This window comes from Leucopleurus acutus, assembly GCF_964270905.1.
Source record: "Leucopleurus acutus genome assembly, chromosome: 7".
Taxonomy (NCBI): domain Eukaryota; kingdom Metazoa; phylum Chordata; class Mammalia; order Artiodactyla; family Delphinidae; genus Leucopleurus; species Leucopleurus acutus.
The window spans coordinates 95,892,557-95,916,698 of NC_139150.1; the positions used below are offsets into that span (position 1 = coordinate 95,892,557).

Consider the following 24,142-nt stretch of genomic DNA (forward strand, 5'->3'; position numbering starts at 1 on the left):
GAAATATTATGTGTTGAACTAATGTTTTGGTTTTCCCTTACAGATGGGAGAAAACTCCCCCAAATAAGTAAAATGCAGAATATCTTAATACAGTATCTACTTTTGTAACTTAAATTGCTCTTTCTTTCCCATAAAATTAAGTGCAATGGAGCAGAAGTTCTGTGTTTGTCACCAATCCTTTATTGAAACTGGTAACTTACACACTTTATAATAGAACAACAAAAATAATGTTCAATATATACAGCCTTTGCAATGGTCTATTTGACTATACACAAGGCAGAGTGATAACACAGTCTAATCTTCATAATAATTTGTGCACAGAAAGACACCCAACAGTCAACATGTGAACATTACAGTGAAATGACATCACAAGTCCAGTGAAAATTCAGCCTAATACAAAATGTACTATCTATTGCAAATGACATCTCTAAATGCCCAGAGCTTGTTCAGTAGTAATTTTACCCAGAGTCCGAAGCAGAGATTTGGTGTGTGGCTATAAGTCTTTTAAGTGAGACCACCTCTGCAGACAAGTTGGCTATCCCCTGCTTCAAAAACAAATTCTCTGGGTCAGAGACTTTGTAACCATTGTCTTTCACTTCGACCACTCCAGTTTTGTAACTACTCTGAGTTTTGCCATTAAGTTCTTTTTGATGCCAGTGTTCAGATTTGAGAGACCAATCTTGAATGTTAGTCACTTGCACTGAAAAGGGAGTGAGAGAAGAATGTACCAGATTGGGGGCATTATGCTTCTCAAGTTCGAAATGTCTCTTAGACGTCATGTCAACAGGCGAAGAAAGTTTTTGTGTGCCATCAAATTCGTGATCGAAGGCTTCCACTTTTATCTGCATGGCTTTGGCTTTAATCCGAAGCTTGTGCGGCAAGGCAGAAGAGTTCACTTCTGGAACTTTAACCACTGTGGCGTGGACACGCTGAAGTTCGACGGGAGAGTGGATTGGGCCCTTGGGAACCTGCTGCTCATCTTCTCCATCGGATGACTTTCCTACTGCACCTTCATCGGTTTCTGATGTCCTTGGAGAGTTACTGGAGGATCGGTTGACCTGCAGCAGAGGGGGAGAGTGTGAGTAGCCAGGAAAAGAATTCCCCATATAGTTCTGGTACACGGCCGCTCGGTAGGTGCCCGGGTCATCTCTGGGCTCCCTGGCATAGCTCTCCAGTTCCATCGGCTCTTGCTTGATGACCTGGAACTTGCTTTCTGGGCTTCTGCAGCCACTCTGCCCAGGGCCCTCCTGCGAATGTTCTAGCGAAGACACTTCCGAAACATCAGACAGAGAGCTCTGTGGAGAGTGCTTGATGACAGAAATGCAACTGCTGGCCACCATCGAGGGCTCGTGCTCATCCACAAAGGCGCTCACGGTGGATTTGGAAGTCTGGTAGTCTTGAAAATACACAGCTGTAGAATTACTGAGTTTCTGAATCTCCTGGGCATAGGCTGTCGAGCTAATTAAACCAAACTTTAATTTTAGGGAAAGCAGTTCAGCTTTTAAAGTGGCGTTTTCTTCTCCCAGTGCAATGAGTTTGTTCTCCAAAACCAGGTCATTCAGTCGACGCTTCTCCCGAGACCTCTTGGCAGCTTCGTTATTTTTCCGCCTCTTTTCCCAATACATGGCATCTTTCTTCTCGTCGGGAATGAATTCCCGTTTCCTCCGACATGCTGAAGATTTGTTTTTCCCCACACTTCCTTCATTGAGAAGGAGCTCTTCCCCTGTCGTCAAGTCTTCGGAGACTTCGGATAAGGCAGAATTAAGCACCATCATCTTGTCCACGCTGCTACCAGCATCAAGAGATGCCTGCTCCTTCTTGATGCTCTGCATTTTTCTCAGCTGCATCAGAAACAACCTTAACCTATATATGCGGTGCAGGAGAAGAAGTTATTTCCTCAGTAATCTCAAATGCTTTAAAAACTGCGGTTTAAAATCCATCAATATTCTTCTTTTTGTTCTACCGTCCAGGATAAATCTCTTCGGCTTCTCTCACCAAACGGAGTAGGGGTCTTCTAGGTCACCTGCAATACATGAAGAGAAACAGTTATCCATTTGGTAAATATTTATTACCAATTATGTACAAGAAAGTACATGAAGCATTGAGGGTCAATATCTCTGCCCTTCAAAGAGTTTACAATCTTGCAAGGAAAATAAGTACCCAAATACCTATATGGTAAAGTTGTAAAGGAGAAGTCCACAGTGAGACCTGTGGTCCAGGACAGTGAGAGAAAAAAAAACATCTGCCCCAGGGAAAAACAGAGGAAGACTGTGTTTCAGGAGAAAAAATGGTGGGGTGGGGCATGTGGGGATAGGACATTACAGGAAGGAAATGACAGATCGCCTCTGGTTGGTAAGTTTTTAAATAGTACTTGCATCTTGTGGGGCTTCTGAATACTTCTAGATAGCACTTATATCACTGCCAAGCAAACAAGCTCACCTCATAAAAGGAACTTTTCCAAGTAAACCCCTTTAATATCAGTAAACAAATTCTGTAATTACATGGAATCAAATATAAAGGGAGCTAAATTTTTATTGCCACAAAAATAAAAATAAAAGCCACACAAACAACTGAGTTGTAGTTGTTTAATCTCTTATGTGGCTGATGTCATGGTCATTCTGCCAAGTGACTCAGCAAACCTGAAAAGGACTCTTTTCAATAAAGCCATCTCTTTTGACACATTTGTGCTATGAGGTTAGAAATGTTCTTTTTTTTTTCCGGTTCCTTCAAATTGATTTATCAAACATTCACTTAAGATTGAAGCATCCACAGTGCTTTTTTTGGTCCTGACAATTCTGTCATAATAGATTTCATTGATAAAGTAGCTTCAGACTAAAATAAACGCTTATTATTCAAAGGGATTTTTTTTTTTTTAAGTACAGTGCCTTCTTGAAACTTAAAATTATTTTAAACCAAGAGAATGTAATTATGGAAAGAATTTCTTTCCATTTTACTAATTAGTTTCAAACAAAATATAAGAACTCAAAAATAGAACCATCAACTAGCTTCCTTTTCCACTGATGACATATTTATAATCTGAACTTGGCCTGACAGGAGATAATAAATCCATATTAAGTTCCAATAACAATCTTCTCGTGGTCATTTTGGATCTGTCTTCCTGGACAGGGCTTCTCTGTCTAATTTTCCAGTAGGTAATACTTTCATAAAGGAGATATGGTAAGACAACTGTTCATTCGGCACTATCTGTATATGGCACTCTTCCTGCCCTATTAAAAAGATTTAATGTTTTTGTTTTAGGTCTCTCTTTCTTTCTTGTGCATAGTTTTATAATGACTAATGACGTTTAATTTTATCAGCTGGAAAAGACTGCCAGCTTCCTGTGTCTTTTCCAGAAGGAATGATGTAATAATTTCAGGATCATCAAGAATAAGGTTTAATGCCATGTTTCTGTCCATCAAATTGAGCCAATGGAAACAGTGAGTTGCAACTTAGCAAAACTTGTGATTACAAATACCGAGCTTCCGTTTGTTTTTGAAAATATAGCTTTAATGGGAAATGAAGGCAATGAGTCTGCCACAGCAGGCCGTGATGGTGTAGAAAGGGGAGCTTCCTAGTTATCACTTAGTAAACAACCCTGCTTCCTATATTTCCAGTTAGGTTTCTTGTTCTGATATGAAAACCCCTTTTCCTTCAATATACTGAATGGATTCTTCCCTCCTGTCAAGAATTTGTATTCCCTAATTCAGTTAAGTCTTCCCCCCTGAAATCAAATGAATGTTGAAGCAAAGAGTAAAAATTCCAGTTCCAGGAAGATAATTACATTGAATTTTTCCAAGATGCTTTTTAAATCTCCACTGTATCCCCAGATACTACTGTTTTTTAAAACATTATGCAGTTCCTTGCACACTATTATTCTGAGTATTTTCTCCACTTGAGACTCTTTCTCTTCCATGCATTTTTTAATTTGTCCCTTCCTTGGGGAAAAAAAATTACATTCCTTTTACATTTCACCTCACCTAGGAGTTTTTACAGTTATGCTTTTGAAATGCCCCACCATTCTGTGTTAGTTACTCTTCCTAAACTTTTCATTCTTTCATCATTTCATATTGTTTCATCATTTCAAACGTACATTGAGTGAGTTGGGACTCTCTTCAATCTCCTGGTCCAAAGAATCGCGCTGAGTCCAGTGTGAGTCAGGGCGGGCAGGCAGCCCTTGCCACACTGCATAGAGAAAATAACACTACTTCCATTTAACAAAAATATCCCACTTGTCCTAAAATCTCTTAACCCATTTCTTCTGGGTGTCTAAGTACTTTATGTCCACTTTGTCGTCTCTACAACTTTGTTGGTACATTCAAAACCTGCAGAAAAATCTCATTTCTTTTCAGTTAATATTCTTCCTATTTGAATTTCACTATGTGTACTAGAATCTGGTTCTTCCTTCATCCGCACATATTAACTGCCTCTATGATTCCACCAGCAAATCAGGCCATAACGACATTAGGATATTTTCTGTAATATTATTTATCAAATAACCTTGCAGTGTTGAAAAGAGTTTATCAGCAGTGCGAGATACTGTAGAGAGAGGTGCTGATTTTGTACAATGTGTATCTTCCTACATGTTTGTTTTGTATGTCCAATTAGACTGCAAATTAGTTCAGGGCTCAAATTAATACATTTGTATCCTAGCAACAAACTGAACCTATTAGGTGCTCAACGTCTGATTGACAGTCACTCATTTGCCTTATATAAGAGAGCTTTGTGCCAAAAACACTTTGTTGATACATTCTTTTAAATCTGATTATTACATAAATTCTAAAAAAGATATTTAACTTAGTAACAGAGAGCTTCTCTTATTCATTCCTTGACTTATTCAACACATATGGAGCACCTACTGTATACCTGGCACCGAGCCAGACTGGGGGCACATAAAGAGTGAAGGAAGAATCAAAGTCCCAAGAGTCAAGGGACCCCTTAGTCTTTGGTGGGAGACAGGCTTGTGAATACAGCGCTCATCCAGGGGTGTGCTAGGAGCACCGCCAACAAGGGGTGTTGGTGCACATATCACATTGTTTCTAGCTGCACTGCCCTTTTCTTTGTATGGTGATAATAAAAACAATTATAACAGGTGCCATTTACTCAACACTGACTATGCAACAGACACTGTGAGCCTGGCCTGTCATTATTTCACTGCCCTCATAATAACCACTTTCAGATGAGAAAACTAAGGCTCAGAGAAGTTAAGCAACTTGCCCAGTGTCACACAGCGAGTTAAGGGGCACAGCTAAGATTCCAGGACAGCCCTGACCCCAATCCAATTCCTCTAACAGTACCCATTCCTGTACTCCCAGAGGGTTGTTCTGGTGTATATCCCTGCAATGCATCTCATTTACATACAGTTCCTTTCTGTGTTACTCTCATTTCTGGGTAATATATGCCCACTTACTAAGTGACTTTGGGGGCAGTAAAGCACTATTAGATGCTGCCAGAACTTCTTTAAGACAACAAAGGTACCATCTGGAACTTTTCTCCAGCTTCCACAGAGTTGTATAGCCTGCAAGTATTTAATGAATTGAGAAAACATTCTAAATTTTCATATCTCTGCTAAAATTTTAATCTCCGGGCAAACCTACATGCTAAAATAAATAGAAGGAAAAAAATTAAAGCTATTAGCATTGTCACCTGTGATTTTTTGGTACACAACCAAAATGTATCCATTTTCAACATGGTGGGAGAGGGCAGTTAAAACACAGAAAGACTGAGTGACTTTCCCAAGGCCATGCAGCACTAGAGGGCAGAGGTGTTGAGGGCAAAGAATCTATTTGTGCCCTTCAACAATAAATTTAAATTAAAGTGAATGGAAAGGTGGTTTACAACGCCTTCTAAGGACATCAGTTTTTATGCTCAACTAACTAATGACTTTATTTCAGTTCCAGTGTTTTCCCTTATGATTAATTGAACAGTCATTTCACCTCTGCCTCATGTTTTCAGATCACCACTAATGCTGTGTTACATCAGTCACCACTAGTTTCCTTTCTGGTGAATAACTGACACTAAATGACAATTCTATGATGCTGGGGTATTCGGCACGATCAGCTTCATTACACGCATTAGATAATATGGGTGCTTCTTAAAAACACAAATAAAAGGAGAAATTTAAGAGCAGGAGTCATCACATTCTAATGACATATTTTCCCACACCTAACTCGGATGTACCATTGCTAATTAATGCTTTTTTGTAGTACATCACACTATTTCTACAGGCAGGAGTTATGTTTCATAAACCCAGATTTTAAAGTCTATTTAAGTCAGATGACCTAAATATTGTTTTTAATTAAGATAAATTTGGTTTAGGAAATTCTCTAAAAGAATAAAGCTTTACAACACAAATTCTAGCCCAAATTTCTTTTTGAGGAGGGACCTTATGACTTATGTTTACAATGACAGACCTGTATCTTCTCTGGCCGCCAACACATCTCTCAGAGAAATATTGGTGGACAATTCAAACTTGCTACAAAACAAGAAGAGAAGAAACGTTTTGTTTCAAACATCTAAAATCTTACTAATAGCTTAGATGTTAAATCTACTATGAGAAAAAATCATTATTATTTCTTTAAAGAGATTGCAAATTGCTTCTATTTGATACTTTGATTTTAACATTCTGTCAATACAAGATGAAATACTATTTGATGTGCCCAATGATTTGGAAATATTTTGATAGAACTATCTCATTTTACCTCTACTCTCTGAATGTACTGTTTACACCCTCAGAGGTATAGTATAGATACCATTAAAGAAAAAAATTATTTTATGTTAAACTACAAACCATCTCTCTACTAAGAGGCAGTTGCTTATTTTTGAGATAAGTGCCATTTTAGTGAAAAAATAAAGTTAATGAATCAATTCACAGCTCTTTAAACTAGTAATACTAGCAAATGTTAACCTACATTTTCTTCCCGTGGGTAAAATCCATGACATGATTGTTTCAATAAAATGCTTTACTTCTTTTCATGGATGAAAATAAAATCTAGGGGAGAGTGGGGGATGAAAAAACTAAGGAAACACTGAAGTTGCATGAGGATTTTCTAATCAGGCTGAAAAAATGCTTTTTAAATTAAGAAAACTATGTTAAACCTCTTTAAGAACCAGTGAAGTGCCTCCCATTAATAATATAATTCTGTATCTAGTAACACAGACTCTGAAGTCAGAGAGAAATGTATACTTGATCAAGCTATGAACACACACATAAACAGACTTTCACACTTTTCCAAAATCTATCCTATCATAGCAACAAACTGGCCTACTTTTTCTATTCGGGTGCTTCTGTAAATGAATGTGTCAAAACCAGAGCAAGTTTATGATAAATGAAAATATTTCAAGTTTCCTGCCCTTTCATCCTCAACAAAGGACCACTTGAAAATTAGATTTAAACTTAATAAATATGATGACAACACTGCATTTTACTATAGCATTGATATAATTTAAGGGATTGAAATATGAAATAGTATGACCTGACGTTCTTTTATAAAAAGAGGCTACTGTTTGTAATCTAACTCTCAATGAAAATATTCTGAAGACTGCTCAGGGCAAATGCATAGATGCTAACACATCCAAACAACTTCAAGGCTTGAGGGAGGGGAACTGGGAGGATGGGGGTGATGAAATACTAATGCCTTATGAAAAATTCTGCATTCACTTCAAAATGGGGACCATTTGTTTTCTTGAAAGTTTCAAAAAGATAATTTATCAGTCTAGCAACTAATTTGAAATCTTAAGGAACATGGGTAATTATGAAGTTACCCAGTTATAAGAAATTCTGCAACAGGTAATACCAAACTACATGCAACGTGGGATAATGATGGGAAAAATGGGGTGCATGCAGAGTTGGCTGAGGAAATGGTATGGTAGGGCAAGGTTTTGAATGTCCCTAATTATACTGAAGGATCATTCCAATTTTCCTCAGCTTGACTTTTTAATTTCTTGTTCACTTTCCTTCCCAGTGAGCAAACGATTACAAATGTCATTTATTATGTGCCTCATGAATAGAAGAAATTATTTTAAATGTTTATTTTTAGTGTTTATTTGAAGGCTACTTAACTCCAGCTTTAGATCCCTAGAAAGTTAATTAATAAAAGACACCATGTTCTGATAACTAAAAGGCTTATAAACATCATTCTGCTTCCAATGAAAATGAGTCCTCAAAGCACAGATTATTACGAAAGGCATCTAGTAAATCCCTACTAAACTTTCTTACCATAAAAACAAGCTAGCATACTCTAATCAAAACCATATGAGAAACAGTAATTTTTTAACTACAAGAAAGGTATTTGTAATGAAATTTGAGAGATAATTGGGGGTGGTGGCAATACAAGCTCATTTTGAAACTGGAAAACTCTTATGTAATGTCTGTGATCAAAGGTCAATGTCTTTCGACATTCTTATACAAGTCCAATCTGGATAAAAATCAACTCAAATATAATTTAGAAAAATAACAGGATATCAAACAATGTGTTAACCCTGTGAAATACAGGCATACCTTACAAAAACAAGAAATGAATATTAAAGGAAACTTCAATTACATTGTTTCTGTCATATTTTGAACTGAATCCCAAGTGTGCTCTCATTCCTTAATACAAATTAAAAATAAACAACTTTGAACAGCATCAATGCCATCTGGATTACAATGGAAATAATGAAGTATGTGTGATTTTACTAGGGTAAAAATAAAGCCTCGGCAATATGACTGCACCTTTTCCATTCCATGCTGCAATCACATTCACGTCTCAGAACTGACTCTATGGACCAAAGCAAGGTCAACTAGAAATATCCACTCAGCTGGTGAGTCAGGCACATTGCTCAACATGGGAAAGGGCCTGAACAAAGGGTTTTAATTTTCAGCTTGTTGCATCATAGTGATGTTATAATTGCACTGCACAAAGATAAGTCTTTAACACAGAAAAGGAAATTGTTTCAAAAACTCCAGTGAGCTTGCACTCACACTCAGGGAAGGGACAGAGACAGAGGGTCACCCCACCCCCCCAATCCCCTTTTCAGGCTCCTGGCCTGGGCTGCTAATCAATTTCTCTTAGCCTCCACTTCCTCATGTCTAAAATGGGGACGATAATAGAAGAGTCAGCACAGTGCCTGGCACAGGAAGGGTACATGTTTAGCAAATATTAGCTCTTCACCTCATTTCTGAAGAATGAGCAGCATCAAGGAAACGATGATGATGATTAGTTCTAGGCCTAATTTTTGCCTCTCGTAATTCGTAGTGAAGCACTGCCCTATGTTGCAAGTGTAAGGGTAAACCAAACGAAATTTACTTCTGTGTTAGTCAAAAGGCCAACCATCAGCAGTTGGGGCATGTCCTACCGTTTTAACCATACAGGCTGCACACACTTCCTCCCAACACAGCTCATCTGTGAGGTCTAACCAGCCTCTGATCTCAGACTAGAATTTTAGATAGAGAGATTATCCAGGACCAGGAAAACCATCACAGAGAGGTAAAGGGAACTGAAAAAGGGCAGCTGTTTGGCACTTTTTACACCATTCCTGCAACCATCAACTCACCTCTCCCTGTTCCTTTAAACAGTTCCCCCAAACATTAACCCAATGACTTGGGTAGTCTGAGGTTCTGCAATCCTGTCAAGAATTCCCTTCAAACTAAAATTACCATCAAACGTAATAGCAAATAGTTTTGAGAAAGAAATTAATCATTATTAGAACAGAAAAGTACAGTATTTCAAGAGGAATCTTTTTTTTTTTAAAGATTTTTTTGATATGGACCATTTTTAAAGTCTTTATTGAATTTGTTACAATATTGCTTCTGTTTTATATTTTGGTTTTTTGGCCCCAGGCACGTGGGATCTTAGCTCCCTGGCCAGGGATGGAACCTGCACCCCCTGCATTGGAAGGTGAAGTCTTAACCACTGGACTACCACGGAAGTCCCAAGAAGAATCATTAACTATAGGCTTAGTGCAAACTTTATTCCTTATTGCACAGAGACTTAGGCAGTGAAAAATGAAGGTGAATATCTTTATTAAAAAATATATATATATATAGTTCCTGGTCACTTTTACAGGAAACATTTACTGAGCTCCCCACAACTGCCCAGCTAAACAGGTTTTATTCCCTCAGTTCACCCTGGAGGCCTATGGAAATCAGGGCAGTGCCCAAGATCACAGGCTGGGGCCTGGGACCCATCTCTTGTGAGCCCACAGTCTGTGTTCTTTTTTAGCACTTCACTGTTTCCTAACTACTGACTGGCCTGAAACTCAAGAGAGAAACCATTAGGGATGGGGTGTAGGATTTGATCCCACAGAAGCCAACTTTTCAACAAAGCACTGCGCTGATGCCCTTTTAGAGAACATCTGTGACGCTGCCCTGAATTCACTGAGATTTATTGCAAGAGCACAGCCTCAGAAGACTTATTGCCAGGATGAAAGTACTATATACTCTTATATAGCAGGACAGCGGCATCCACACAAGTGTTTTGATTTTTTAAAATTCTGAACTCGGGGGATTTGAGTTCTCTCTACTCTAGCCTTTGACCACATAGACTAAAGGTTCAAAAAAAAAAAATACATCGACTCGACTGGCTACAGTCAAGATGGGGCTCTCCTCGTCACCACCACCAATAGTGGACCTCCCCTCCCCCCAATTTTTGTGGTCTGTTGACATTTGGAGGTTTCCTTAGGTCTTTTTCACTTCACGAAAATCAGAAGCCCTCGGCTCCGACATACAATGAAGCCTCCCCGAACAAAGGTTCCTGCGGTGCTCAGAAGCTCAGCGCGCAAAAAGCAATACGGCAGGCCCCTGGAACTGCGGAGCGGCCTCGCCCTGGGTCCCTCCTGTCCCTCCCGCTCTCCTGGCTCCCCTCCCGCCGCTCCGGCTGCCCTTGCATCCTCCCCCTCCCTCCTCCTGCCCAAGCGAACCCAGAGCGCATCGCACTCTCGGGTCCCGGGCGGTCCCTCGGCGCCCCCCCCACGCACCTCCCCAGGACCCGCCCCCGCCGGGTGGGCGGCGCAGCGGGGCCTTGGCGCCGCCAGGACCCCCGCGCCAGAACAAAGGAATGTGAGGAGGGGGCGAGGAGGAGCAGCACAGGCCGCCCTGCAGCCCCCGTCCAAGCGCCGCCCAAGGGCGCTCCCTGCTGCTAACCGAGGTCCGCGCCCGCCACCCCCACATCGCCCCCAGACCCCAAGGGCCCGCAGGAGGGAGGGGTGGGCCGGGAGGCAAGGGAGCACCCCTGAGGTCGCGATCGGAAGGTGGCGCTACGCGGCCCCCTGCAGGCCCGGGGCTCCCGGCCTGCGCTCCAAAGTAGGTCGGGGTCTGACATTCGGGGCCTGGAGCAATATTAGCTTCTTGGAAAGCGACTTCAATTACTTGGGGTAATAAATTTGTTCCAGAGGTGAATCTCTGTAATACGTCCCCTCCTCCGCCCCCCTCCCACCTAAAAACCGTCCACAACCCTGCTTTTTAGTTATTTTAATAGTACATTAGGGGAAAACAAATCTGACATACACACGCCACCATATACATATATTCACATACACACTACGTAAGAGTCCAGGGACAAATTTAAAATCTGGGTATATTATATAGTCATATAATCCTCACACGAATAAAACTAGGACATCCACCAAAAAAATACAATCTACTAACCTATATCTGTTTCCCATAAATCATATCTGGTCTGGAGAAAATAAAAATACGATGTGAAACAAATACTGTGACCCCATTCGCTGTTGTTATTTACAAAAGCCAAGACCAGAAGATGACACTCGGCCATCCCCTGCTGTTCTCAGGGAACAGCACTTTCCTAAAGTGTCCTTTAAAAAGATAAATGGGAGTCAGCATTCAGCAAGTCACCGGGCTCTGCGAAATGCCTTCCTAAAAATACAATCTTATCAAAGGTCTCCGAAGGCGTGGAGTTAAAACTACAGCAAATGGCCTTGAACTTGTATTTGCACACAGCCCTGGAGAAAACGCCAGAAATAGCGCTGTGAGGCCACAATTGTTAAAATGTGATAGGGCTAAATTTAGAAGAACGCACATTTCATTTAGGGCAAAAGACACACATTCGGCTGCATGAGCAAACTCAATGCTTACCCAGTTGTCTACTTTCCTGTTTAAAATATCCTTAAAAAAAAAAACTGTTACAGTGACATTTTAAAGGCTGAAATCGTCCTACTTTCTTTGTAGCAAGATTATAAAATCACGTAATTAGCTCCCTCTTCCTGTGCTCACTGCCAGCAAATTCGTCCGTTACATAATACAACATTTCCAGGAAACTATTATGTGATCTGTCTTGTGTCTGAAAAAGCAATGACAATAAGGTGAGAAAAAGGGCTGATCGAATGGAATGCATTAAAATTAGGAAGGTGGGGAGGTGAACGTCACAATGGTTCGTCCCAGGTTTAAAAATAATAGCTCAGAACACCTAAGGGACGAGCTCGGGTAGTATCCAAGATCAGAATACAAACCGAGGAATTCTTCCTTTCATGTTTTGTAGAAGTGTTTAAAAATACATCTTTTTTATTTGGGACGTAGTATACAGGTAATGATCCAGTATCCAACGCGGCGCTAAAATTACCAAATCATTGCACACGTACGCGCACATTCCCACATCAGCCCGTAATCCTTGCCAATATTTCACTGTGGGCAGATTATGCAATGTATGCAAGTACAAATCCCACAACCTCCCCGAGCGCTGGTAAAACACGCTGACGACAAACAGGGTGGAAAACGTCTGTGCAGACTCAGCCCCGGACACAAACAAACGCAGCGCAGGCATTCTCCGAATGCCGTCACCATTCACGCTACCAACGCTCTTTCTCAACGAGAAAATCAAGACTCTTCCCCATTACTCAGCTCCCCTCCTCTCCGCCGCCGCCAGCCCCGCAGAAGGGACGAGAAAGAAAAGAGCGCTGCCCTTCCCCACGAGAAGGCTCAGCCTCGGCTCAGCCTCCCCGGCGCTCTTCTCTATCAAAACATCAATTTTCCTGAAATCAGGAGACATTATGCAACAGCAGCAGGGGGAGCGCAAGCGAGCCCGGACTACGTGCCGGAGCGACGGCGCTGCAATCAAAGCAGCCACCTTAAGGTGGCGAGTCCCCCTCCTGACAAGGCAGCAAAAGTTTATGTAATGAATGCCCCGCGCACACTCGCAGCCGACGGCCAGCTCCGCGCACAACCGAACCCCGCGCACAGCCTGGCCCGCGCCCCGCGCCAGCCGGCCGCGCGCCCCGGGAGCGGGCGGGGAGCGGGGCACCGGGCCCGGGCCGGCGGTGGGCGGAGCGCTTACCGTGTTCCTGCTCTCAGGGCGGCGAGCTGGGGTGGCGGGGAGAAAGAACGGGGGCCGTGAGCGAAGCCGGTGGCGTTCGGGGATCGGGGTCCGGCTGGGCCTCCGGGTCGGCAGGCGGAGGCGAGGGCGCGGCGCGGGAGACGGGCGGCGCGCCGGGTCCGCGGGCGCCGTGGCCGCGCCGGGAGATGTGTGTTAGTAGGTCAGTTCCGAGCGCGGCGCTACGTCGCCGACCGCCAGCCCGCCGTGACGGGCGGCCCCGGCCCCAATCGCCGAGTCCGCACCCGCCCCCAGCCCGCCTCCAATGGCCGCGGCCAGCGGAGGCAGGCTCTCCTGTGCCCCGCCCTCGCCACGCCCCCGCCCCTCCCCCTCCCGGCAGCGCCACCGGCAGCCCGCGTCCCTTCCCGGCCGCGGCCACCGCCGCCGCCCGAGCGCCGGGACGCCCAGCGCCTGGGGCCCCGCGCCCCGCTCCAGGGTTGCGCAACGGCCGGCGCGGCCGTCTCGACCGGAGCGAGCATGGGGAGGGGCCCGAGACCCCTGCCTCACCGTCCCGCTCCCCTCACCGCTTCCTTCGCCCTCTCGGTCACCGAGGTGCCTCTCTGAGCCCAGCGACCCTCGCTTACTCGCAGAGGCGCGCGTTTCGTCTCCCCGAGCGCGCAGCCGGCCAAGCTACCTGTTGCCGACCGAGTGCCGGGCCGAGGGCCGCAGGCTGCCGCGGCCCGGGCGTGGCAGGGACCTCCGCCTTCCCCCTCCCCTCACACTCCGGGAGGACCCCTCCTCCTTGGGGTGGGCGAGAGGGGAGGCGGGGGGCTGGCGAACGGCCAGAAGCCGGGAAGAGCAGCAGAGGAGAGGGGGCCGGGCGGCCGTTCCGAGCCCCGCGGTGCTGCGTAAGCAGAGATTACAAAGCTCGGCGCGTCTCCCCTGAGCGCGACTGCCCGGAGAGAGGGGGCGGATGGAGGAGAGAAAGCGCAACGCATGAACACCGCCCCCTCTACTATTAGGACGAAGATGATGGCTGCAAAGTTGTTGCGTAAGACGACTGGCAAACCAAGCTGGCCGAGGCCCATCGGCACCCACCCGCCTCGTCCCTCGGCCATGCCGAGTGTGGCTGCCCGGGGTGCGGGTCCGCGGGGTTCAACCAGCTGGTACGCCCGCTGGCGTTTGCTGCTGGGGTTTGAGACGGCCGCTCAGGATCTCTTTTCTTAATCTCGAAGCTAGGAGCAAGTCTGTCATTTCTGCCTCTAACTGGATGTGGTTGTCTTCTCCCCCAAATTCCCGGGCTACGTAAGAGACCTAAAGAAATGGGAGAAAGGGCACCTCGCGGCGACTTAAGTCATAGAGCTAAAGACTGTAAAGGCACGTGGCACACACATGGCGCATTTACAGATAAAGCGGCAGTGCCTGCCTTTGCTAAGGGAGCCATATTCCTGACAGTGACGCACCGACTTGCCCAAACAGAGAATGTGGCAGGTGCAGAAGGACCTCCTGTCTGCTTGGACTATGCGGGAGCTGGTCTGAATGCCTTCCATGACTTTCCACTTCTTTTTCCTATGATAAAAATACACTTTTTTAAAAAAGAAAAATTTGAACTAAACACCAAAGTAGAGTGAACACCCCCGTCCCCCAGTTACCATCACCGACGTCCATCATCAATAGAAAATATGCTTGCTAATTTGTCTCTTTTCTATCTTCCCCATTCTCATATTACAGAATTATAAGTATCCAAAGACTGATGCTTAAACATGCTTATCACGTATCAGGTTTCTGGAAGGCTTCACATTTCAAACTGTTCTCCAAGGACAATGTTGTGGTTCAGAACACACCCATGTTCACAATTCATCTGATAAAGTGTAGGTTTATCAACAGGGCTCTGAAAACGTAGACATGCAATATGAGTTTTAGCGTCTTTCCCAAATCCACCTTTCCAGATGCTTGCCAATTCAAGAAGCACATCTCTGTATGGCTTTTGAGTCAGTCACCTCTATTAGACATTTATTCCAAAGAGTTGACTCCTTTGATGAAAATGAATCCTGATTTTGGTTTATATTTTCCACTTTTCTCACTTTTACTAATACATTTCCTTTTTTCCATTATAGCTTTGAAAATCTCTCTTAGATGAAATTAAAACCATATGCATGTCAGTTACCTTTTCAGGGTTAGAAATGCAGCTAGTTCCTAGAAATCCAGAGCCACCCAGAGCGTACCCCCCCGAAAGATATTCTCCACATTGTTCTGCTTTTTAAATAATTTCATAGAATTCCAGAGCTGTTGTAGAATGAGTAGTAAATGGCTTTATAGAAAACAACTTAGAAATTCAAGAAAGGTAGGTAACATGCTTGGAGTCACCCCAGTTGGTGATAGTGGAGGAATTCTCTGAACCTGGAAACTGGTTCTTTATGCTGAATTTTGAAACCTGATGCTCCTCTAATTACTTGAGGGTATTCTAGATTGTGCCTCTATCATATTTGTGCATCATTTTAAACTGCCATCTTACTTGGAAATCAGGTGAGGTGTAAAAGACATCTGTGATACCAACTTAGAAAATAACTCTTTAGCTCCTCCTGGTGATTAGGAAACCACCAAACAATACGACGATGGATCTGTCTGCATGACTCGAGGTGATGTGTCCAATGTTATATCCTAGAACATTCACAGACTAGGCAAGCACTTGCAGATTAATACGAGTAAATGGAGCATAAAACCTGAAACACAGGAAACAAATTATTCAGGTTGGGGAGGCTTCCAGTAAGACATCAGCATGGGCCTGAGTGTAGAGCAGGGTTGCCACCACGTCCCTGGGAGGAGGAGGAAGAGGGCTCTGGTTGAAGTGATGAAGTCAAAACTTCCTTACCCTCAGCTCCTTTCAGTGCTGCGGGGGAGGGATGAGGGAAGAGAAGGTCAGGACCGTGATGAGAACTTCTGGCAGAAGACAGTCAACCACATTCAGCCTTATCTGACTACACTACCAACACACTTTCTGATTAAGCGAATATAACACCAATAACTTGAGAGAGGAATGACTAAGAATGTGGCCTCTCCTTCTTGAGATGGGAAGCACCCTATGACTGCAGATGTTTCAAGGGAGAAAATACCTAAGAGGACATATGTATTCAGAAGTTTTTACCCTGGGCCTCTTCAGGCAGGGGTAGCTGCAAACTGGGATATCTAATGAGAATTCAGGTTCGCTGAATGGGAACTGTGGCAGAGAGAGAGAAAATGCCCCATCTAAGGGAAATGGAGTCTGCCCTCAGTCTGCCCTCTGATGGACGAGTTCGGCAGCAATGCCCCTGGGAAGAGAGGCATTGGAGGCTGAAAGTCAGGCTCCCTACCTAGTGATCCAGATTGGACAACTCCACCTCATGGGTTCTAGATAGTGGCTTCTGGATTTCTTTGCAGAAAACTTTCCACAACTGAAAGTCCTTTGGTGACCCCTGGGGCACCAGGGGCAGCATCGGGGCCCCTATGTCTATGACCCTTGTCTTTCCACTGCACTGTGGTTTTTGGGGCTCTTCTGTCCTTTTATTAAATTTCATGGACAGAAGGTGAAAAAATTCTAGGAACCCATAGGTTTCATTTATTTATTTATTTATTTTTACATCTTTATTGGAGTATAATTGCTTCACAATGGTGTGTTAGTTTCTGCTTTATAACAAAGTGAATCAGTTATACATATACATATATCCTCATATCTCCTCCCTCTTGCTTCTCCCTCCCAGCCTCCCTATCCCACCCCTCTAGGTGGTCACAAAGCACCGAGCTGACCTCCCTGTGCTATGCGGCTGCATCCCACTAGCTATCTATTTTACATTTGGTAGTGTATATATGTCCATGCCACTCTCTCACTTCGTCCCAGCTTACCCTTCCCCAACTGCATGGCCTCCAATCCATGCTCTACATCTATGTCTTTATTCCTGTCCTGCCCCTAGGTTCTTCAGAACCATTTTTTTAGATTCCATATATGTCTCAGCATACGGTATTTGTTTTTCTCTTTCTGACTTACTTCACTCTGTATGAGTCTGTAGGTCCATCCACCTCACTACACGTAACTCAATTTGGTTTCTTTTTATGGCTGAGTAATATTCCATTGTATATATGTGCCACATCTTCTTTATCCATTCATCTGTTGATGGACACATAGGTTGCTTCCATGTCTTGGCTATTGTAAACAGAGCTGCAATGAACATTGTGGTACATGACTCTTTTTGAATTATGGTTTTCTCAGGGTATATGCCCAGTAGTGGGATTGCTGGGTCGTATGGTAATTCTATTTTTAGTTTTTTAAGGAACCTCCATTCTGTTCTCCATAGTGGCTGTATCAATTTACTTTCCCACCAACAGTGCAAGAGGGTCCCCTTTTCTCCACACCCTCTCCAGCATTTATTGTTTATAGATTTTTTGATGATGGCTGTTCTGACTGGTGTGAGGTGATTCCTCATTGTATTTTTGATTTGCATTTCTCTAATGATTAGTGCTGTTGAACATCCATTCATGTGTTTGTTGGCAATCTGTATATCTTCTTTGGAGAAATGTCTATTTAGGTCTTCTGCCCATTTTTGGATGGGGTTGTTTGTTTTTTTGGATATTGAGCTGCATGAGATGCTTATGAATTTTGGAGATTAATCCTTTGTCAGCTGATTCATTTGCAAATATTTTCTCCCATTCTGAGGGCTGTATTTTTGTCTTGTTTATGTTTTCCTTTGCTGTGCTAAACCTTTTAAGTTTCATTAGGTTCCATTTATAGAGTGTTCTGCCTATGTGTTCCTCTAAGAGTTATATAGTGCCTGGCCTTACATTTAGGTCTTTAATCCATTTTGAGTCTATATTTTGTGTGTGGTGTTAGGGAGTGTTCTAATTTCATTCTTTTACATGTAGCTGTCCAGTTTTCCCAGCACCACTTACTGAAGAGGCTGTCTTTTTTCCATTGTATATTCTTGCCTCCTTTATAAAAGATAAGGTGACCATATGTGTGTGGGTTTATCTCTGGGCTTTCTATCCTGTTCCATTGATCTATATTTCTGTTTTTGTGCCAGTACCATACTGTCTTGATTACTGTAGCTTTGTAGTATAGTCTGAAGTCAGGGAGCCTGATTCCTCCAGCTCTGTTTTTTGTTCTCAAGATTGCTTTGGCTATTCGGGGTCTTTTGTGTTTCCATACAAATTGTGAAAATTTTTGTTCTGCTTCTGTGAAAATTGCCATTGGTAGTTTGAAAGGGATTTCACTGAATCTATAGATTGCTTTGGGTAGTAGAGTCATTTTCACAATGTTGATTCTTCCAATCCAAAAACATGGCATATCTCTCCAACTGTTTGTATCATCTTTAATTTCTGTCATGAGTGTCTTATAGTTTTCTTCATACAGGTCTTTTGTTTCCTTAGGTAGGTTTATTCCTAGGTATTTTATTCTTTCTGTTGCAATGGTAAATGGGAGTGTTTCCTTAATTTCTCTTTCAAATTTTTCATCATCAGTGTATAGGTATGCAAGAGATTTCTGTGCATTAATATTGTATCCTGCTACTTTACAAAATTCATTGATTCACTCTAGTAGTTTTCTGGTAGCGTCTTTAGGATTCTGTATGTATAGTACCATATCATCTGCAAAGAGTGACTGTTTTACTTCTTTTCCGATTTGGATTCATTTTATTTCTTTTTCTTCTCTGATTGCTGTGACTAAAACTTCCAAAACTATGTTGAATAATAGTGGTGAGAGTGGAAAACTTTGTCTTGTTCCTGATCTTAAAGGAATGGTTTCAGTTTTCCACCACTGAGAATGATGTTGGCTGTGGGTTTGTCATCTATGGCCTTTATTATGTTGATGAAAGTTCCCTCTATGCCTACTTTCTGGAGTTTTTTTTTAAATCAAAAATGGGTGTTGAATTTTGTCAAAACCTTTTTCTGCATCTATTGAGATGCTCATATGGTTTTTCTCCTTCAGTTTGTTAATATGGGTTATCACATTGATTGATTTACGTATATGGAAGAATCCTTGCATTCCTGGGATAAATCCCACTTGGTCATGATGTATGATCCTTCTAATGTGCTGTTGGATTCTGTTTGCTAGTATTTTGTTGAGGATTTTGGCATCTATGTTCGTCAGTGATATTGGCCTGTAGTTTTCTTCTTTGGTGACATCTTTATCTGATTTTGGTATCAGGGTGATGGTGGCCTCATAGAATGAGTTTGGGAGTGTTCCTCCCTCTGCTATATTTTGGAAGAGTTTGAGAAGGATAGGTGTTAGCTCTTCTCTGTTTGAAAGAATTCACCTGTGAACGCATCTGGTCTTAGGCTTTGGTTTGTTGAAAGATTTTTAATCACGGTCTCATTTACAGTGCTTTTCGTTTTTTTTGTTTTGCTATCTTTTGTTTTGTTTGTTTTTGCGGTATGCAGGCCTCTCACTGTTGTGGCCTCTCCCATTGCGGAGCACAGGCTCCGGACAGCAGGCTCAGCGGCCATGACTTACGGGCCCAGCCGCTCCGCGGCATGTGGGATCTTCCCAGACCGGGGCACGAACCCGCGCCCCCTGCATCGGCAGGTGGACTCTCAACCACTGCGCCACCAGGGAAGTCCTACAGTGCTTTTGATTGGCCTGTTTATATTTTCTATTTCTTCCTGGTTCAGTGTTAGAAGGTTGTGCTTTTCTAAGAATTTGTCCATTTCTTCCAGGTTGTCCATTTTATTGGCATAGAGTTCCTTGTAGTAATCTCTCATAATCCTTTGTATTTCTGTAGTGTCAGTTGTTACTCCTCCTTTTGAAATTTCTGAGTCTTTTGATCTGAGTCTTCTCCCTTTTTTTCTTGATGAGTGGCTAATGGTTTATTAATTTTGTTTGTCTTCTCAAAGATCCAGTTTTTAGTCTTATCAATCTTTGTTATTGTTTCCAACATTTCTTTTCCATTTATTTCTGCTCTGATCTTTATGATTTCTTTCCTTCTGCTAACTTTGGGGGGTTTTTGTTCTTTCTCTAATTGCTTTAGGTTTAAGGTTAGTTTGTTTATTTGAAATGTTTCTTGTTTCTTGAGGTAGGATTGTATTGCTCTAAACTTCCCTCTTTGAACTGCTTTTGCTGCATCCCATAGGTTTTGGCTCGTCGTGTTTTCACTGTCATTTGTTTCTACGTAGTTTTTACTTCATCTTTGATTTATTCAGTGATCTCTTGGTTATTTGGTAGTGTATTGTTTAGCCTCCATGTGTTTTGTATTTTTTACAGGTCTTTTCCTGTAATTGATATCTAGTCTTATGACGTTGTGGTCGGAAAAGATACTTGATACAATTTCAATTTTCTTAAATTTGCCAAGGCTTGATTTGTGACCCAAGGTATGATCTATCCTGGAGAATGTTCCATGAGCACTTGAGAAAAATGTGTATTCTGTTATTTTTGGATGAAGTGTCCTATAAATATCAATTAAGTCCATCTTGTTTAATGTATCATTTAAAGCTTGTGTTTCCTTATTTATTTTCAGTTTGGATGATCTGTCCATTGGTGAAAGTGTGATGTTAAAGTCCCCTACTATGAATGTGTTACTGTCAATTTCCCCTTTTATGGCTGTTAGTATTTGCCTCATGTATTGAGGTGCTCCTATGTTGGGTGCATAAATATTTACAATTGTTATATCTTCTTCTTGGATTGATCCCTTGATCATTATGTAGTGTCTTTCTTTGTCTCTTGTAAGAGTCTTTATTTTAAAGTCTATTTTGTCTGATATGAGAATTGCTACTCCAGCTTTCTTTTGATTTCCATTTGCATGGAGGATCTTTTTCCATCCCTTCACTTTCAGTCTGTATGTGTCCCTAGGTCAGAAGTGGGTCTCTTATAGACAGCATATGTACGGGTCTTTTTTTGTTTCCATTCAGCCAGTCTATGTCTTTTGGTTAGAGCATTTAATCCATTTACATTTAAGGTAGTTATCAATATGTATGTTCCTATTACCATTTTCTTAATTGTTTTGGGTTTGTTATTGTAGGTCTTTTCCTTCTCTTGTGTTTCCTGCCTAGAGAAGTTCCTTTAGCATTTGTTGTAAAACTGGTTTGGTGGTGCTGCATTCTCTTAGCTTTTGCTTGTCTATAAAGGTCGTAATTTCTCCATCAAATCTGAATCAGATGCTTGCTGGGTAGAGTAATATTCGTTGTTGGTTTTTACCCTTTCATCACTTTAAATATGTCCTGCCACTCCCTTCTCTCTTTCAGAGTTTCTGCTGAAAGATCAGCTGTAACCTTATGTATGTTATTTGTTGTTTTTCCCTTGCTGCTTTTAATATATTTTCCTTGTATTTATTTTTTGATAGTTTGATTAATATGTGTCATTGTGTGTTTCTCCTTGGATTTATCCTGTATGGGATTCTCTGCGCTTCCTGGACTTGATTGACTATTTCCTTTCCCATATTAGGGACGCTTTCAACTAAAATCTTTTCAAATATTTTCTTAGTCTCTCTTTTTTTCTCTTCTTCTTCTGGGACTCCTATAATTTGAATGTTGGTGCATTTAATGTTGTCCCAGAGGTCTCTGAGACTGTCCTCAATTCTTTTCATTCTTTTTTCTTTATTCTGCTCTATGGTAGTTATTTCCACTATTTTATCTTCAAGGTCACTTATCCATTCTTCTGCCTCAGTTATTCTGCTATTGATTCCTTCTAGAGAATTTTTAATTTCATTTATTGTGTTGTTCATCACTGTTTGTTTGCTCTTTAGTTCTTCTAGGTCCTTGTTAAACGTTTTTTCCATTTTCTTCATTCTATTTCCAAGATTTTGGATCATCTTTACTATCATTACTCTGAATTATTTTTCAGGTAGACTGCCTATTTCCTCTTCATTTGTTTGGTCTGGTGGGTTTTTACCTTGCTCCTTCATCTGCTGTGTGTTTCTCTGTCTTTTCATTTTGTTTACCTTACTCTTTTTGGGGTCTCCTTGTCGCAGACTGCAGGTTTGTAGTTCCCGTTGTTTTTGGTGTCTTCCCTCAGTGGCTAGGGTTGGTTCAGTGGGTTTTGTAGGCTTCCTGGTGGAGGGGACTAATGCCTATGTTGTGGTGGATGAGTCTGGATCTTGTCTCTCTGGTCAGCAGGACTGCATCCGGTGGTGTGTTTTGGAGTGTCCTTGACCTTATTATGATTTTAGGCAGCCTCTCTGCTAATGGGTGGGGTTGTGTTCCTGTCTTGCTAATTGTTTGGCGTAGGGTGTCCAGCACTGTAGCTTGTTGGTCATGGAGTGGAGCTGGGTCTTAGTGTTGCGATGGAGCTCTCTGGGAGAGTGTTCGCCGTTTGATATTATGTGGAGCTGGGAGGTCACTGGTGGACCTATGTCCTGAACTCAGCTCTCCCACGTTGGAGGCAGAGGCTTGACACCCAGCCGGAGCACCAAGACCCAGTCAGCCATATGGCTGAAGAAAAGGGAGAGAAAAAGAAAGAAAGAAAGAAAGAAAAGAAAGAAAGAAAGAAAGAAAGAAAGAAAGAAAGAAAGAAAGAAAGAAAGAAAGAAAGAAAGAAAGAAAGAAAGAAAGAAAGAAAGAAAGAAAGAAAGGAAGGAAGGAAGGAAGGGAGGAAGGAAGAATTTAAAAGTTATTAAAATAAAAAAAATTTAAATTATTAAAAATAAGAAAATTTTAAAGTAATAAAAAAGAATGAAAGAAAGAAAGAGACAAGAGCAACCAACCCAAAAATCAAATCCACCAGTGATAACAAGAGCTAAAAACTATACAAAGAAAATAAATAAACGGACAGACAGAACTCTAGGACAAATGGTAAAAGCAAAGCTATACAGACAAAATCACACAAAGAAGCATACACATACACACTCAGAAAAAGAAAAAAGGAAAAAAATATGTATCTATATATAACAAAAAAAAAAGGAAGAGAGAAACCAAATCAAGAAACAAATCTACCAGTGATAATTAACTCTAAGTACTAAACTAAGATAAACATAAAACCAGAAACAAATTAGATGCAGAAATCAAACTCCAAGTCTACAATTGTTCCCAAAGTCCACTGCCTCAATTTTGGGATGATTCATTTTCTATTCAGATATTCCAGATATGCAGGGTACATCAAGTTGATTGTGTAGATTTAATCCACTGCTCCTGAGGCTGCTGGAAGAAATTTGCCTTTCTCTTTGTTCGCACAGCTCCTGGGGTTCAGCTTTGGATTTGGCCCCGCCTCTGAGTGTAGGTCACCAGAGGGCGTCTGTTTTTCTCTCAGACAGGACGGCATTAAAGTAGCAGCTGATTAGGGGGTTCTGATTCATTCAGGCTGGGGGTAGGGAGGGGTACGGAATGCCGGGCGAGCCTGGGGAGGCAGAGGCCGGTGTGACATTGCAACAGCCTGAGGCGCCCCGTGCGTTCACCTGGGGAAGTTGTCCCTGGATCACGGGACCCTGGCAGTGGCGGGCTGCACAGGCTCCCGGGAGGGGAGGTGTGGATAGTGACCTGTGCTTGCACACAGGCTTCTTGGTGGCTGCAGTAGCAGCCTTAGCATTTCATGCCCATCTCTGGTGTCTGTGCTGATAGCCACAGCTCACGCCCCTCTTGAAGCTTGTTTAGGTGGTGCCCTGAATCCCCTCTCCTCGCACACCTGAAAACAATGGTCTCTTGCCTCTTCAGCAGTTCCAGACTTTTTCCCGGACTCCCTCCCGGCTAGTCGTGGCACACTAGCTCCCTGCAGGCTGTGTTCATGCAGCCAACCCCTGTCCTCTCCCTGCGATCTAAGCTCCGAAGCCTGAGCCTCAGCTCCCAGCTCCCGCCCACCTCGGCAGATGAGCAGACAAGCATCTCAGGCTGGTGACTGCTGGTCGGCACGGATCCTCTGTGCGGGAATCTCTCCGCTTTGCCCTCCGCACCCCTGTTGCTGCGCTCTCCTCCGCGGCTCCGAAGCTTCCCCCATCCGCCACCCGCAGTCTCCA

At 42.7% G+C, this 24,142-nt stretch overlaps 1 protein-coding gene across 1 annotated transcript; it reads right to left on the reverse strand.

Annotated features, from left to right (window-relative positions):
• Nucleotides 1–215: 215 nt before the first annotated feature.
• Nucleotides 216–13,492, reverse strand: NFIL3 (nuclear factor, interleukin 3 regulated). The gene is made up of 2 exons (XM_082842984.1): nucleotides 13,266–13,492; nucleotides 216–2,023 (listed from the first exon to the last, which is right to left on the reverse strand). The coding sequence occupies exon 2, from the start codon at nucleotides 1,845–1,847 to the stop codon at nucleotides 459–461; it is 1,389 nt and encodes a 462-aa protein (XP_082699110.1). The 5' UTR covers nucleotides 1,848–2,023; nucleotides 13,266–13,492; the 3' UTR covers nucleotides 216–458.
• Nucleotides 13,493–24,142: the final 10,650 nt, after the last annotated feature.